This window comes from Zea mays, chromosome 6 (genome assembly GCF_902167145.1).
Source record: "Zea mays cultivar B73 chromosome 6, Zm-B73-REFERENCE-NAM-5.0, whole genome shotgun sequence".
Classification (NCBI taxonomy): Eukaryota; Viridiplantae; Streptophyta; class Magnoliopsida; order Poales; family Poaceae; genus Zea; species Zea mays.
Window position 1 is genome coordinate 159518622 of NC_050101.1, and position 17428 is coordinate 159536049.

The 17428-nt window shown below is 42.2% G+C and overlaps 2 protein-coding genes across 13 annotated transcripts; one reads left to right on the forward strand and one right to left on the reverse strand.

Annotated features, from left to right (window-relative positions):
- The first annotated feature begins 6258 nt into the window (after positions 1–6258).
- Positions 6259–13576, forward strand: LOC100279199 (uncharacterized). 11 transcript variants are annotated; one of them, XM_035959526.1, is made up of 5 exons: positions 6267–7155; positions 7677–8737; positions 10821–10872; positions 11304–12201; positions 12584–13557. In XM_035959526.1, the coding sequence occupies exons 1-2, from the start codon at positions 6498–6500 to the stop codon at positions 8657–8659; spliced, it is 1641 nt and encodes a 546-aa protein (XP_035815419.1). In that variant the 5' UTR covers positions 6267–6497; the 3' UTR covers positions 8660–8737; positions 10821–10872; positions 11304–12201; positions 12584–13557. The 11 variants fall into 11 exon arrangements, 9 of the variants coding, with proteins under 9 accessions (XP_035815418.1, XP_035815419.1, XP_035815422.1 ...); XM_035959529.1 differs by having other exon boundaries at positions 12008–12201; positions 12595–13557; NR_158673.1 differs by having other exon boundaries at positions 6439–7155; positions 12008–12201; positions 12584–13576.
- LOC100384613 (uncharacterized) lies at positions 12302–16425 on the reverse strand. 2 transcript variants are annotated; one of them, XM_008649979.3, is made up of 6 exons: positions 15368–15415; positions 13816–13942; positions 13156–13298; positions 12909–12971; positions 12749–12814; positions 12302–12634 (listed from the first exon to the last, which is right to left on the reverse strand). In XM_008649979.3, the coding sequence occupies exons 1-6, from the start codon at positions 15398–15400 to the stop codon at positions 12557–12559; spliced, it is 510 nt and encodes a 169-aa protein (XP_008648201.1). In that variant the 5' UTR covers positions 15401–15415; the 3' UTR covers positions 12302–12556. The 2 variants fall into 2 exon arrangements, with proteins under 2 accessions (XP_008648201.1, NP_001170583.1); NM_001177112.1 differs by lacking the exon at positions 15368–15415 and adding an exon at positions 16033–16425 and having other exon boundaries at positions 12320–12634.
- Positions 16426–17428: the final 1003 nt, after the last annotated feature.

A 17428-nucleotide genomic window follows, 5' to 3' on the forward strand; every position in this document is an offset into this window, starting at 1 on the left:
GTACATTGGTTTTTGTGTACTAACATATTTGTCTAAGTGCTAGAATCAGAGAAAAGACAAAAGGAAAATGTCTTGGCTGAAGCAGCCAAGACTCTGCTCTGTCTGGGTGCACCGGATAGTGTCCGGCGGTGTACCGGACAGTGTCTGGTGCGCCAGGCTGGCGCTGGTCAACTGGCCGCTCTCGGGAACTCAACGGCGGCGTACGACTATAATTCACCGGACTGTCCGGTGGTGCACCGGACTGTCCGATGAGCCAACGGTCGGCCGCGCAATCTGCACGTGACGCGTGGCCGAGCCAACGGTCTGATGGGGGCACCGGACTGTCCGGTGCGCCAACGGCTCCAAATCTTCAACGGTCGGCTGCACCAAATTAGGAAAGCAATCTGCACCGGACAGTGAACAATGCCTGTTCGGTGGCACACCGGACTGTCTGGTGCGCCACCCGACAGAAGGCAAGAATTGCCTTCCTGAATTGCTCTCAACGGCTCCTAGCTGCCTTGGGGCTATAAAAGGGACCCCTAGGCGCATGGAGGAGAAAACCAAGCATACTTTGAGCATTCTTAATCATTCACACTCCATCTTCGCACACTCGATTGACATTCTTAGTGATTTGAGCTCTGTTCTAGTGGTGAACTTGTTGTGTTTCATTTGAGCTCAAGTCTTGGCTTGTGTGTGTGCGTATTGCTGGGATTTGTGTGTGTTGCTTTTCCCTCCCTTACATCCGTGTTTCTTTGTGATCATCATTTTTAAGGGCGAGAGGCTCCAAGTTATGGAGATTCCTCACAAACGGGATATAGTGAAAGAAAGAAAAACACCGTGGTATTCAAGTGGATCTTTGGATCACTTGAAAGGGGTTGAGTGCAACCCTCGTCCATTGGGACGCCACAACGTGGACTAGGCAAGTGTTGTACTTGGCCGAACCACGGGATAAACCATCGTGTCTCTTGTGCTTGTTCTCACTGTGACTATTGTGTTTCACAAGAGCTCGGTCCTTAGCCACTTGATTTCACTGTGCTAACACTTAATCAAGTTTTGTGGCTTTAAGTTTTAAGTTTTTACAGAATCACCTATTCACCCCCCCTCTAGGTGCTCTCACTAGGGCACCCAACCATCGTGTGGCCTTTGGCCTAACCGTAGCAGAGGCAAGGAAGGAACGGCGGCAGGCTTAGGGGCGGCGTTCATATGGACGCCGCAAGCTGCGGCTCGTGGTCCGGTTTTCTCGTAAATCGGTTAGCTTCTTCCTCTTCTCGTCTCCTTAAAGGTATGGGTTGTCAATCCTCTGGGAGATATAGAAAAACTACATCTCGCTGCTGCTCGCGGTTCCAATCGGATCCATTCGGTCCCCGGTGTTTTGTATTCAACTCGCTGGTGGTGATTGGAAGAAGGTGGAGGTGGTGCTGCTCTTGTGCAGTGCGGTTCTCCCGCACTCCCTGATTCACTTGTGCGCCTGTGTGGTGCTGTGTTCGTCTGATTATTGTCCACCGTGGCCTGGTGCCTGGGCTCCCTGCTGCGCGGTGTTCGTCTTCTCGGGCTGGTGCTGTGGACGTATCCCACAGCCTCAGCAGCGGCTCTAGTATCTCCGTCAACCTCCCGTCGTGCAGGCCCGGACGTGGGCGGCGGAATTGGTTTTCTGGGACAGAACCTTGTGTTCGCTGAGCTGATCTTTCCACGTAGATAATCTACGTGCAGTGAGTTATTCGTTGCCTCTCTTTATTTACTGTTTAATTTTTGTGCAATCTGCTAGTATTAAATACTTGGGTGTGATTGCACTGTTGTGGGCGGATTTGTGTGCTCGATGATGATAGCGGTGTAGTGAGACAACGTGACAGTCTGGATTTTAGTGTATTATCATTTTCAGCATTGATATTATTTGTGCCTAATTAAATCTCTCTTTGTTGAGGCTGTTTACCTGTGTTAAATTCTGTTAATTTATTTAGTACACAGCTCCTTACTATTAGTATTTATACTTGATTATTAGGCTTATTACATCTGATCTAAAACCCTGATTTGGTAAGATAGGACTGTCACGTTAGTCGAGGATCTCTGATCATCTTTTAGCGTTGGAGGGCTGTTTATTACAGCAACCCGCTATTTTGAGAGCAATACTTTAAGATAAACAATCATGTTCATTTGTTTAATCTACCTTCTTCATCTGCAAGCCATGTTTAATTATAAAATGGACCTGAGATGCTATTTTACATGTTTACATATTCTAGAATTGCTATTGTTCATTGCTGCAATAATTATATATGGCATTTGTCTGAGTTATATGCTTGTTTTATTCGAAATTAGAATATTTACTTTATTTAAATATGAAGGAAGCATGTCACTTATTTCTCTAATATTACAACAAACCATGCCATGGATGACCATGTTCGCAAGACCGGCGAGGTTCGTCCTCCCGCTCTCGCTCCAGCGCCGATGGCATGCATGTGAATGTGATGGTGTCAAGGTAGTGCAATAGGAAGCAATGGCGGAGCTGGAGCCGGAGCCCGGGCATGTTCCTAGGCTTGCTGGGCTCTGGCTCTACTTAGGGCTGACAATGGGCTGTAAATTTTGCACTATAAGATTTAAGGATCAAGTCGGATTAGGATCGGGCTTTATTTCTAGTCATTTTTGAACTATAATTTATTTAGGGCCTTGACATTTTGTGAAGAACCATATGGATCACAATCCATTACCACCCTTAGCTCTACTAGCATATAGATCTCATGTGCACTTTTCTGATGTCACCAAACTACTACTTCCTTTTCTAGATTAAACTTCTACTGAAAATTCCTAAATTTCCGACAATTCAAAAAAATGATAAGATTATTTTGATACATGGATTTTCAAGCATACTAAAACTGAATATTTTTTAGGGAACACATTACAAACAGTGACGTCAGAGATGCATACAATGGTTGACTGTTATGTACTGCTACTTTATTGTCAAACCTAGATCATCTATATCACATACTACTCAAGAGCAGGGGCGAAGCCATTGGAAGGAGCTACTGGTGTCAGTTCCACTAAATATTGATGTTAGCTTTGTAGATAAATAGCGCATATCAAAGTTTTCATATTGATTTTGCAAAGTGTCATCGGTGTCAGCTGACACCAACAAATAGGCCTAGCTCTGCCCTGCTCAAGAGGAGCATGCGTTTCAGGATACTGATACTATGTTCAATGAACAATAATTAACATGTTAGAATATTTCATAGTTGATGCATATATAATGATATCCACTAGCAAAGAAATATGGGATGCACTAGAGGCCAATTATGAAGTTTTCAACATTGGTAGCGAGTTGTGTGTCATGGAGTAGTTTTATGACTAAAGAATGATTGATTCTTGTTATATATGCATGTCATTAAGGAAACAACAGATTGACACTATACATGATAACTAATAGATCTTGCCAACAACGACGCTTAGCACAATATCCATAGAAGTAAGACAATGCATCACACAACCCACTAGAGACCACATCAGAGCAACATGATGCTTACCTTGGAAAACCCTAGGAAAGGTGTGGCGGTGCGCCAAGGGGACGAGGGACTCGCGCTGTCTATGAAAGTATGTCTTCATGATTATTTCATGGTAAGAAATGTACATTCTATAGTCTATAGACTCTAAACAATAAACACTCCTAACTAATTATATCTGTTGATACTTATCTATAATACACAACCCATTAGGCCATTTTGACACACTGGAATGACCATACTCTAGATATTCCATTCACCTAATTACCCAATCTTCCCATTGTACCAATCCTAGATATGACCCATTAAATCATTTTAAAGGTTATCATGGACCGAACTAGTATAAATTACAACATCACATTAAAGGGTGTCTGCAAAGGTCATAAGTGCTTCAAGAGTGATGGTTGATACTGCAATGGAGGAGTTGATTATCTCATAGTTGTCTATATCGTATACACCTCCACACTCATGCACAATGATCATGGTGTATAGAATAATACATGTACGATTGATCACACAGAGTATTTAGTGGGAAAAAGAATGACCTAGAGTAGCGAGACTTGAAGATCTCAAATGCTCTCTCTACATCCTTCAGCGCGCCCTCTATCCGCTCCTTTCGTAGTATGTGGGAGGGGAATGATCTTCATAAAAAGATGCCATCAAGGGTAGTTGGCATTGCTGAGATAGCACCCTTGGTTGTACTGCAAGTCCATTCATCGCATTTAGTGCTTATCCCTTAAGTATGTTAGTGAACAACGATGATTGCATGTTGATATCAACTCCGCTACCCAAAAAACATGTCACCGAGATGTCCATACTGCTAAGGAGGTGGTTGGCTCACCTAGAGACAGTGGATGGGTGAGGAGCAGGGAGCGGAGCTGAGTAGGGGAGGCCACCTGTCAGCCTCCCCACCCGCTGCCCGGCATCGGGGCACAACTCGTGGTGCTGTTGCTGCTGAGGTCCCATCCCTAGTAAAATAGTACCCCGGATCGCAGGCGCAGAGGCTGGTGTTGTACGCGAACATGCACGCCACCGCGCAGGGAGTCATGGTGGTGTGTGTGTGTGATCGGTCCCATCCCTCGTAATGGTAGACCAGACCCCACCAGCTGCTGAAACTGTGACGCAGAGAAGAGAGAAGAATCAACTAGCTTCTTCGTTCGGCTCTCCGTCGGCTCAAGGAGGAAGAAGGAAAGCAGCGATGTGCAGTCATGTACATCACGGTTTCACGGACCACACACCCTTTTTTCATTCGATAGAGGAAGTGGAGTCATGTACTTGCTCGTATTCGATCCTCGCCGGTATGCATCCTCGCTTTGCCGATCGCCATCCCATAAAGGGCCTGTTTGTTTCGGCTTCTGGCCACCAAAATCTGCTGCGGACTGCCAAACGCTCAGCTTTTCAGCCAGCCTCTATAAAATTCGTTGGGGCAAAAAACATCCAAAATCAACATAAACACATAACCGGTTGAGTCGTCGTAATAGTAGGAATCCGTCACTTTCTAGATCCTGAGCCCTATGAATAACTTTATCTTCCTCCACACGTAATCGTAATGATACTCAGATTCTCCCCACAGCCAGATTTTCAGAAAAGCTGGTCAGAGAAAAACTGAACCAAACAGGCCTATATTCTCATCTCCCTCTGCAGCTTCAACTACGTCAAAAACAACCAAGAAGAAGAAAAAAAAGAAGTCTTACCCGATCTGTTTGGATCATTTTGGACGTAACCCAAATAAAGATTAAGCTTTTAAGAGATATATTTTAAAAGTTTATGGACTGAATTGACACAACCGCACCCGTTTAAAGAGTAGAAATGCATTTTACTCGTTTTAAATATCATGGTATAACAACAATATTTTTTTAACATCACTTTAAAAAACACTCGTTTAGAGACAAAGTATCTCGAACCATGATATTTAGTATATATATGCAAGAAATTAGTTATAGACAAAAACTTTGGATTGGAGTGGACTTTCAAATACTCCAAAAAATACCAGTCTCTGCTATATTTAAGTGGGGACAATTAAGTATATACTAATAATTTTAAAATAAAAATAGTCAGGCTAGACTGGACCGCGACACTGTGGGCCGAGAAGTCGATCGTGACACGATATGGTTCTCGGGCCAGCCTACAGCACTATTAAATGACATGTCCCTTTGGTTGCCCCGTTAGGCATGACCCATTTAGTAATCTATAATCTATCATATTCTCCCTTATCATCCCCGATCTTGCGAGGGTAAAAAAAAAGAAAAAACTTTATCTTATCTTACCCCACACCATATACCTCACTAACCTGTGTCTCCGTCTCTCCTCGCCACATTACCACCTGACGTCTCTATGATGAAATCTACCACGAGACACTCATCCGACCCTAAGAGCGTGCTGTCATGCATTTTGATATGTGTGAGGCTTCGAAGATGCATCGATGCGTGTGTTGATTCTCTCCTTTGACTTCGCTTGTCTTCTTTTGGCGCGATCTAAGAATCTATATGTATGGATCATGTTTAAATAACTATTTCATTTAAATTAAGGTTTACCTATAATATAGAAAAAAAACATAATAATGGACGAACAACTAACAAATAACTACTAGACTATCATGTTCTAAACAGAGTTTTTTTATAAGGCATCCAAACACTTTTTAATAAAAAAATAACAAGTATTCTCCTATCACTTTGCTTCCAAACACCCCCGAGACTGGCGCTATTGCCGTATCAGCTGACGGATTTTTACTCAAATGTCTGTATAGGTATAGATTTTTAAAATATATATATTTGAAAAAAGAACACCGAGACCGTGGGTTGGGCCAAACAATCATACTCAGGCCCGCAGCCTCAACTCCAAGGCGACCTCAGACCTCAACTCCTCATCGCCGGAGGACCAGGCCAACCCATCAGATGCGCGGAGGTGCTCGTCGCGGCACACCGCAACATCGAGCCGCCACTACTAAGCTGCTGCCTGCTGGTTGCTAGACGTGACGGCGCGTGCACTAGAGGGCGGGGAGAACCCCTAGTCGGTTCCTCACCGACCGCCATGCTCCGTTACAGCCGCCGGTTCCTCACCAGAACACCTCGCCGCCGCCAACCCAAAACCGCCGGGAAAACAGAGCCATCTCCCACAGCCGCGCCGACCTATACCCGTGACGTGGTCCGCCGCGCCACTGCCATCCTCCGCGACCAGCCCTGGTCGGCGGCGCGCCCGCTCCTCCTCTCCCTCCCCGGCCTCGCCTGGGACTCCCACACCGTGGCGCGCGTGCTCAAGACCCACCCGCCGCTCCAGAAGGCCTTCCTCTTCTTCCGCCTGGCGACCACCGCCTCGCGCACCTTCCGCCACGACCGCTTCACCTACACCTCCATGATCCACCTCCTCGGGGAGGCCGGCCGCGTTCCGGCCATGCTCCGCCTCCTTGCCGAGATGCTCCGCGCCGGGATCGCGCCCGACGCCGCCACCTTCACCACCGTCATGCACTGGCTCGCGCGGGCCGGTGACGTCGACGGCGCCATGCGGGTGTGGGCGGAGATGAAAGCGAGGAGCAGGCCTACCGTCGTCAGCTACACCGCGTGCATTAAGATTCTGTTCGACGCTCGGAAGGCAGAGGAGGCGCGGGGGGTGCTTAGAGAGATGGTGGCTGAAGGGCTGCGCCCCACCTGCAAGACCTACACGGTGCTCATCGAGCATCTCGCCGACACAGGTTAGGTGTTCTACCAGATGCCTGTTCGACGCAATTCGCATATCATTCTCAGCAGTGCCTTGTCGATACCCGCTGCTGGCATGTATAAGAGGTTAATGTCGGTGTGCAAGTGTTGATAGTCTGGTACTTCATTTTATCAGATGGAGTGTGTACGTGCCATTGCTAACAACTGAATTGGAAAATGAATGCATATGACTCTTTAGTTTCACTTACAAATTACAAACCTTACTCTTATATACAATTTTCGGTTTTTTTTGTCTGAACCCGCTTCCAATTTTCTCATCATTAGTTTCATTTACATTTGACCTTATTATTAGACTAAGAATGAAGTCAGGGCAACCATTCCATTTTGTAGCCTTGAGAATGTACTTACTATTGCACATCATTAAAGAATGGAATGTTTATTTGAAAATATTAGAAGAACTAGAATTCTATTTTGATTGACATATGTCATTGATTTGTTTAAGTACACTGTAAATCTTGGTACCATCATATATTAACATGAACCTTGCTGACTTCAGGAAAATTTGAAGCTACTCTTGAGATTATGGACAAGATGAAAGAAGCATGTGTACAACCAGATAAAGCACTCTGCAATATTTTAGTACAGAAATGTTCCAGGGCTGGTGAGACATCAGTTCTTACTTGCATTCTTCAGTACATGAAGGAGCATTTCATTGTCCTTCGCCGACCTATTTTTTTGGAAGCACTACAAGCTCTAAAAGCTAGTGGTGATAGTGATGAACTTCTTCGGGAAGTAAACCCTCACCTTTCATACGAAGGCATTGAGAATGATCCAATATTGTCTGATCAAGGCTATCTTACTGACAGGAGTATTATTCTCTACCTTATGTCTGCAAACAAATGGTCTGCTATAGAACAAATGGTTAATCAAATGGCCCCAAAGAATGTGAAAATGGAGACCCATATCCTGTCTGATGTTATTGAGGCCAGCTGTGCCGACCGTAAACCGTCTTGTGGGCTCGCAGTTATGCGTTATGGTTTAGGAGTAGGCTGTGAACTTGGTAGGTCTGCATATTGTTCTCTTCTTGGCCAGTACATTAGAACTGATTCATTTGATTTAGTCTTAGAGATTGTTGAGGAATTGATTAAATCTGGTTGCAATCTTGGGACATATGTATCATCTGTTTTAATACTCAGATTGGGCTATGCTGGGCAGTCTGCATGTGCAGCTCATATTTTTGGATTGTTGACTGCAGACAAGAATGTAGTTTCGTACACAGCCCTTATCAATGCCTATTTTCAAGCTGGCAAAGTTGATGGTGCTCTTGATCTATTCACACAAATGAGAACTAATAGAATATCTGCTTGCTTGGGTACATATGAAGTCCTGATACATGGCTTAGAAAAGGCTGGCCTGAAACAGGAATCAGATTACTACCGAAGAGAAAGAATGAATATGCAATGGCATCTTCAGTATCATGGCCCGCAGTCACCTGAAGATACCTTATGTAACCATCTGTTTTGTGGCATTCATGGGTGATTTTTCAAGATGGATTGATATACAATGTTCTTATCATTAGCACAATTGTTCCAGCTTCATCCTTCCTCAGCCTTGAAGGTAACACATGCCCCTTTATATTTGATTTGATATGAAATCAGATAAAAAACATGGATTCATTTAATCTAAATGTATAATTGGAGCTTCATGCTGCGGAAAACTATGAATAGTGAAATTAAGGAATGATTTGGAATTGAATGCAAAACTACAATAAATTGGAAATCCTGATGTTGGCTTAGGGCGTCCCCAACAATTGTCGAAGTCGCTAGCTGACTCGGATTCTCACTGACATGGAGGAGAGAGAGAAAACAGAAAAATAACCTCGCTGGCGACTTGTTCATCGCTGGTCTCACTAAAAAAACAAGGTGAGAGAAGATCAGGTAGAATGTGGAAAGAAAGTGAACCAGACTCCAGTGGTGCCTCTTGGCTACAAATGCTGGCATGTGCTCGCTGGAGGAGTAGCAGCGGACGATGCGTGCGCATGGGTGGCCACCAACTGCACGGGCGTCCTACCATCGCCCTGCCCCAACTACAAATCCAAATTTCTATGAAATGCCTATGGGAGTGGAGTGAGCGGCAAGGCCAAGGGTGCATGGGTCTGGAAGTGCGGCGGTGCAAGAAGAGACAAGGCCAGCACACCTGGTGTCCTGATCGCAAGGTTATTAAAACGATAAAACGTTGGAACGCTCATGGGTGAAATTTTGACTTTTAAACGTTTAAACTTGTTTAAACGTAGTTTTAAACAGCATATGAAAAATACCAATATATCATAATTTCAGACAATAATATGAAGTTAAATACTAAAACAGAGAGGTCAGTGGCTTACCAAAACTTCACCCATGAGCTGGATTGAACCCCAAAAGTAACTAATAGACTGGACCCAAAAATAACTAATGGTCTAAAATGCATAAAACACTGCGTTTTACAGTTTAGAACGCCAAAACGCTAAAACGTGATTTCAACCTCTAATTAGAGTTTTGACGTTTAAACGTAGTTTAAACATCGTTTAAACGTAGTTTTAATCACACTGCCTGATCGGTAGCAGCGATGGGGCTGGCAGTAGCGACGTAGAGCAAACCCGCTCGCCCGTGCCTGGGTTCACACAATGGGAGAGAGACGGTTAGAGAGAAAGGATTTTTTTTAAAAAAAATACTTACATGTGGGTGCTACATGGTGACATGGAGCTTAAATAGCTAACAGAGGGTGATTTCCATTGAGGACGCCCTTACTGATCTTGTGGGAGAAAATCCATTTAAGAGTTAAAGAACTGGCTGTAAGTCTGCAAGTCCATGACACTGGAATTTGACATCTCACCATGCAGTCATCCACATCACTCCTGGATCTCCAAGGTTTATCTCTTTCTGTTTCCCCTAAGGAGATAAGGAAAAGGCGAAGATGGAAATAGAAGAATGCCAAAATGTTAACCATAGGCACCGTTATATATTTGTTATTGCTATTTACTTTGATTTATCACCACCTCTCATGCGGCATGCGTGTGGGGGTTATTTCTGATTAGTGACATAAGCGCTTACATGTCAAAGTCAAACTGATTAAATGTCAGTGCCACATCAGTGGAAAACATCCTTTGAGTGGAATCAGAAGGCTAATTTGGCCAGTTTCAGTAGTTGAGGGCTGTTGGATGTCAGTATTATACTTCAGTGGCAGTTTGAGGGTGTAAAATGTGCTTTACCCTAGAGTTTAAGACAAAATTAGAAAACATGTTTTTCCAGAGAGTGAAAATAAGATTTCATCGACTTTCCTTTCCTCAACATTTTCACTTTACGTTTGGAAGAACTGTTGCTTCGGTTTCTAGCCAGTATGGTAAATATGATAGGATCGCCTTACCTATTATGAGTTCTCCTAAGACCGTATCCAGCAGTTTACCCATAGTTTACCAAAATCATTGATTTACAATGTTCTGCACTGTAGACTTCACTGTTCATAGAGTGAATATGGGTATGAGGATGAATAAGCTATTGAAGATAGTCTAAGTGATTAGAAAACTTCTGTTGATTTTGACCTTTAGTGGTCTGTGCATCCTTCAGTTAGTTGTAAGGTTGTTTCATAATGTCACATGGAACTGCAGTTAATCAAGATAAATTTGAAAAATTATAGGAACTTCTAGAAAGTACCATTTTTGCAGGTAATTGTGGGGAAACACCCAGTGTCCTGGAAGCCTGGATCAACAAATAGAGGTCAGTGAAGTATTATTCTAATCACCAATAAAACTGTACCTTGCTTTATCATCCAACAAGGATTAACTTATTTGGTTTTGCAAGAATTGGGCTAGAGCAATGCCCTTTTATTATTGAACATTATTTACAAATTAGGAAGCATCCATTGTCTCATCAATAAGGTAGTAGCAATGTAGCATGATGCACCTTCTACATATATGCCATATGTACAAATTCTGTGATCTATGTTTAGTATCAATACTGTTTTGTAGTAGAAAAGGAAGGTTATGCAAGATGGTTTAGATGAAATGTTCAAAAATCTGTAAAATCTGGAGCTATGTTACTAAGAATTTCTAAGCAATTTGGAATCAGCGTATCACTTAGGGGGTGTTTAGTTTGTTGAATGAAATGCTCCATCATCATCTCACTCTAGTTTTTTGTTTGGTTTGTAGCATGGAATGAATTGATCCATCACTACATCATCCCTCTTAAGTTAATAATTAGTAGTATGAGGAATGAGGTAATTCCATTAATTTGAGGATAAACTCATATCCATCACCTCATCTAATACTCATGGTGCACCATCTCATCTAAAATAGGTTGATCCCCAACTCAAACACCATATTATGGAAGCATTCTTTTATGCTTTGCATGATGTTTTCCCTAGGTAACCAGCAACATTAGGCTACGTTTGGAAACAAAATAATCCCCTCCAGTCCATATATGTATTGGCCTTTTGGGAAGGATTGGAGGGGAAAATAGTACATTCTCCACTCCAGTATGTATTGGGAGGGAATATATTTTACTCAAACAAGCCATAAGATGGCTGACATTTTTTTGTTTGAGATTAGAACATCGACATTGTTAACTCCAATCCATATGTATTGGGAGTGAATAGGTTTTACTCAGACAAGCCATAAGATGACTAACATTTAAGTTTTCTTGAGATTAGGGCGTCAACATTTCTTGTCTTATCCCCATTGTTCTTCTGTCCTAAGTAAATCTACCGTAGTTATGATCACTCAAAGAGAAAACCAGTTAGCATACTCTAAGTAAACCAGTGACGGACAGGTTAATATTATGCTATTACAATGCTCATATTGTTCTTACGTTGGATGGCTCCAATTTATTCCGTGTTATGTTTGCTGTCACACAGGACTAATAGCTTCTCTTATGGTGATCGATTTGTCTTGGTGCTAACTGCAACCCACCTTCCAAAAGCATTCAACTGCTTGAGGTTGCAACAAAAGCTCCACGTGATGAAGGTTGGTGCTACTCAGCAGTCTTTCCACAGGCTCAATTAAACAGTTCCCGGCTACTATTGCAGAAGGGTTTTGCCATGAGACTCAGGTAATTCTCTGGCACTTTTAGGCACCATATTCTGCATTCCTGATTAGTTCTGCATGCAATTTGGGAAAAGCATGGGCTAAATATAATGAAACTTCGAAAAGGATGACAAAAAGAACTTGTTTTAAGCTTGCCATTTCGATTCACATCCAGTCAGCAGGAAAGAACTGAGCTAGAGGTTGAAACATCTTTAGACAGGATACTGCATATCTACATCAGATGAGGCTAACATAGTCTAGTTGTCCATTACCACCTGAATCTAAAGAACTTCATGCATATATATTACATAGCACGGCAACATTCATCAAACATGCTGCATCCTATCTTGAATCTGTTAGTTGAACTTCATGCTTCACTGTCAGGCCACTTTCATAGTTGTCTTCAGCCTCTTTGCAGCTTGCACAAAGCTGACAATGACCTGCAACTCATCCAATTGCTTCCGCATGGGCAAAAGCATATATTGGAATTAACACAACAAAGCAGACTGTCAGGACCTCACACCATAGTGATGCAAGTTACTGGAGTCAGAAGTTAAATTTGTTTTATCAACCTGGGCCGTGAAGTGCCTTTGAACAGCATCAACTAACTGCTCCCTGGATGGATTAGGGCATGCATCCTGTTCACAAATGCAGTCAGTCAGAACAATGAAACATAATTGGCTACTTGCAGTTGATAGTAGGGCCTTGTCTAGAAATTTGAGCTCTACTTACGAGATTGAAGTGGCGCCAATATCTCAACAGTGCAGTCAGTTCTAACTTGCTCAGGTCAACTTTCTGCAGTGTTACCAGTCAAAAGAATGTAAAGATACAAGCTGCAGAAGCAATGTGGTCCAAAAAATAGTCGAGTATTGACGAGAGCAAAACTACATATAAAGTCATCACAGATTACTGTAAAGTGTTTTTTGCATTCCAACCAAATGATCTCAAGTCCAAAACCCAAAGGAAGCGAAAGTCGCACCGTGTGAGCTCTCGAGGAAGATGAAACAGACGTCTTAGATTGGGAGTCACATGACATTGAACGGCTAAAGGATTTTCTGTGGAAACCCCTATGCTGCCTGCTCCTTGACCTTTGTGGCTTTGGTGATTGTGCATCATCGGAGACTGCAAGAAAAAAAAAGATTAAAGAAGCCAGCTTTTCAGACGCATATAACCACGTTGCAGGAGATGGTTAGGAAAGAAGACAGCTGTGCCTCAAACTAAATTCAATCTGTTCAGATCCGTGACCTTAAATGGCATGTAGATTTTTCTCAGGTGTTCTTTAATCAAATGCAATGCTAACCTCTATAAGGAACATTATCTGTTTCTAGAACTTTTGTTTTTGTCTTTGATAGATCTGATTGTATATCGGGTTATTTTCCTACTAGTTGCCGCAGAATTTTGCAATCCAAAACATATGACCAGTACGATAGAAAATTGACGAAACTAATATATTGAGTAAATAGTCGGTCTCCAAGAATGAACAACTTTTACAAATAAAACCAAGATCTATGCTTACTCCAATTGAAATGAAACATATCAAAGAATCAATTATACAAGAAAAGAAACAGTTCTAAACACAACTGCGAAACAGACAAAGCATTGTGATTTGTCAATGAAAAATGCAATCCTGGTATCTTACCCAAGTCTGAACTATTCCACCGCAGGTTTTCACAATCAAATTTATCATCATCCTCGTTGCCTGTCGGAGGTTCAATCACACTTAAAGCATTCCGCTGCAGCTTTACCTCTATTCCATTAGTAAGTACCTAGAATATGAGAGCAAATGAACATCAGATTTTTAGGAACAAGCACAAACTTTTTATCATTTGATTAAAGTAGCGAATTCAACCATGAGAATTGACAAGTTTATTTGAAAGCAAATTTTAGCACAAAAGCATCCAATGATTGCCCCATCTCGAGCTGTGTATATCCAGGAAATAAAATGGCTATGAAGGGCTAAAGAATAGATATTAAAACAGCAATGAGTGGTGGCGTGCGTGCTGAGGGTGGTGGGATCCAAACACCCAGAGAATAACCTGCGGTGGTGTCATAGATAAAATAAAACAAGCACGGTCAGCCAAATAGGTCCAAAATATCACGTGAGATGGGATGTCTAAATCAATGCACCATCTAATTAGCCAATGCATATGATAGCGATCTAAGCAGTTTGTATACTGGAAGTTCGGAACCAGATCCAGACATATCGCTGGAAATCAGCAAAGCATGATTTCATCTCCAGACCTACGACTCTAGCCAGGCATTACTAAACCCAAAAAAAATGATCATACATAATACTATAATATTGTTAATTACCCAAAAATCGTACTGTCAAGTTTTGGCTGTAAACAGTTCGGAAGAGGTGTGAACTCAATAGCACGTCGAGACAACGATGGTTGCTTGAATGAGTGATTGGATAGCATAAATACCAAATTATTTTGCTAAATAAAAACAGATAGAATAAATCTAAAATCAAATCAAGACTAAGCCGATACATTGTATTGGCGCAATCTAAGGAACAGTGACTCAAATACAGGAACAAATAACTTAAGAGCTGCCTCCAGAAATTCCAATCCAAATCCCCTAAAAAAACAGCAAGGACTACAACAAGACTCAAATCTAGATTACCTAAACATCCAACGCAGCAAGCAATAATAATCTACGGCCACGAGTTTCACAATTGACGGTGAGCGGTGGCAGCCCAATTCAAATACAGATCGAACAAAATGAAACTCCGCAGTGCAATCGGGACCACGAACAACGTAGTGATGGTCAGAAACCAAGATCTGATTTTTCGTCCGAATAACTATAAGTAGCTGGGGAAAGGTCAACAGGAAAATCGAGATCAGACAATCTTGGGAACAAATCTAATTGCAATATTGCAACCTAGATGGAGAGAAATTAGGAACAGTTCAATGCTGAATCAAACTGCAGCAATAACTTAAACCCAGAATTATAATTTGGAAGAAGAAGAAGAAAAGGAAAAAAAAGAAAACAAGATCGATCTGAACTTCAATGGACTAATCCAGATTCGCAATACGACTAAATTAGAGTAAATCCTCCAAACACGGACCTGAGCGAAACCCTAGAGCAACTAAAACCCAAAATTGACGGCTAGAAAGGCAATTCGCATTGCAGCAAAACAAGATCTGGGATTAAAAATCGGGAATTGCAAGGTGGAAGCAGCGAATTGCCAGCCAATGCCATCCTCCGAGGCCAACTGCCATCTTCAGCTCAATACAAATTCCATAAAAGGACAGCAAGGACTACAGCCAGACTCAAATCTAGATACCTAAAATATCCAACGCACCAAAGCAATAATGGTCCACTGCGACCAGTTTCACAATTGATGCTGACAGCCCAATTCAAATACAGATCAAACAAAACAAAACTATGCAGTGCTACCAGGACCACGAACAATGCAGTGACAGTGAGGAACAAAGATCTGAGTTTTCGTCTGAATAACTGCAAGTAGCTGGGGAAAGTTTCAACAGCAAAATTGAGATTAGATAATCTTGGGAATACATTTAATGGCGATATTGCAATCTAGATGGAGAGAAATTAGGAATGATCCAATGCTGTATCAAACTGCAAGGTACAACACTGCAGCAATAATTTAAACCTAGAAGTAGAAAAAGAAAAGGTAAAGAAAACGGATCGATCTGAACTCCAATAAACTAATCCAGATTGGCAATCCGGGCTAAATTAGGGTAAATCCTCCAAACACGGACCTGATCGAAGCTCTAGGTCAACTAAAACCCAAAATTAGCAACCAGAAAAGCAATTCACATTGCAGCAAAACAAGATCTGGGATAAAAAAAAATCAGCAATTGCAAGGTGGAAGGAAGCAGATAATTACCAGCCAATGCCATCCTCCGAGACCGACGGCCTTCTTCACGACTCCGTGCAAGCCCACGAGCACCGACTTGGTGCGGTTGTTGCCGGTGACCACCACCTTGGTGTGCCGCGGCAGCACGGACATCTCATCCTCGCCCCAGCCTGCCGGCACTCGGTTGACAGCCGCAATCATCTCGCCAACGGATCAGCGCCCTACCTGCCGCGAATCCTCTCCCAATTGCCGCCCAATTCAGGCGGTGGTTTGCTATGAGGATAGAGCAGGGTGTTGGGGGCAGGTCCGGGTGAAACGGTTTGGTGTGGTGGACGCGGTAGGGGTCGGGGGGTAATTGAGCGCGCACTGGTCTGTCTGAAGCAGAGGGAGTGGCGGAGTGCTGCGGATGCGTGTGACTGCGTGACTTTCTTGCTTTTCGTGTTTACTGTGCTGCTGGCCTGCTGCTAGTACCCTACACCGCCTGCCTGCTATGGATCCTCTGGTGCGCAGACGCCAGCCACTGAGAGCGTGACGCGTGGCTTCTAAGGGTTTCTAAATAAATAATTTTTAAAATTATCTTACGTATTTTTTAAAACTTTAATCTACCTGATGATCTGTTTGGTTCAGCTAAATTTTGAAAAATATAATTCTAGCTACGAGAAAATAGTTGCAAGCTGATATTTTTGTGTAAAAGCTAAAACATATTTACTTAAACCAGCAATCAACTATAGATTATGTTCGAGTATGATAGTAATTTTGTGTACAGATGACATTTTTTCTAAAAAATATGAGGTACATAGTAATTCTGAAATTGAACATGTTTGGTTGTCAACATTTGTCATTTAGGCACAAGACATGGAAGGACTATGGATCCAAGATATGTCTAACATAGAAAGGCCACACGATAATAACTAGTATATAATTCTAGTGGTAGAGCTTAGTGAGAAAGTTTACTAATATCCTAAATGTCATTATTTGTTAGGAGTGTTACATAATTTCATAGGACTTTAAATGACGACCATACTCATGCATCAATGATGTTCGTAATGCAATTTATATACTCATTTCTAAATTATAATATGTTTTATTTTTCCTAGATACATTTTTATGATATCTAGATAAAGTGCCTAAGTACATAAAACTACACATTTAGAAAATCTAAAAAGTCTTATAATTTGAAATGGAGATGAGTTGAAAGCATATTAGCTCCTAAATCCATGTGCACTACAAAATACTCTAATTATTGATCTCCATAGTCATCGGAATCTGAGAATGCATAGATCTCCATCATCCTACTAAATGGTTTGTCCATTAAATTTAAAAACATCAAAAACTCACGCTAATGCTATAAAATTGCGGTAGGCATTGCTCCTGTAGTTGCCAACAATGATTAACTCAACGTTTGCAACCACACCAGATCTATGGA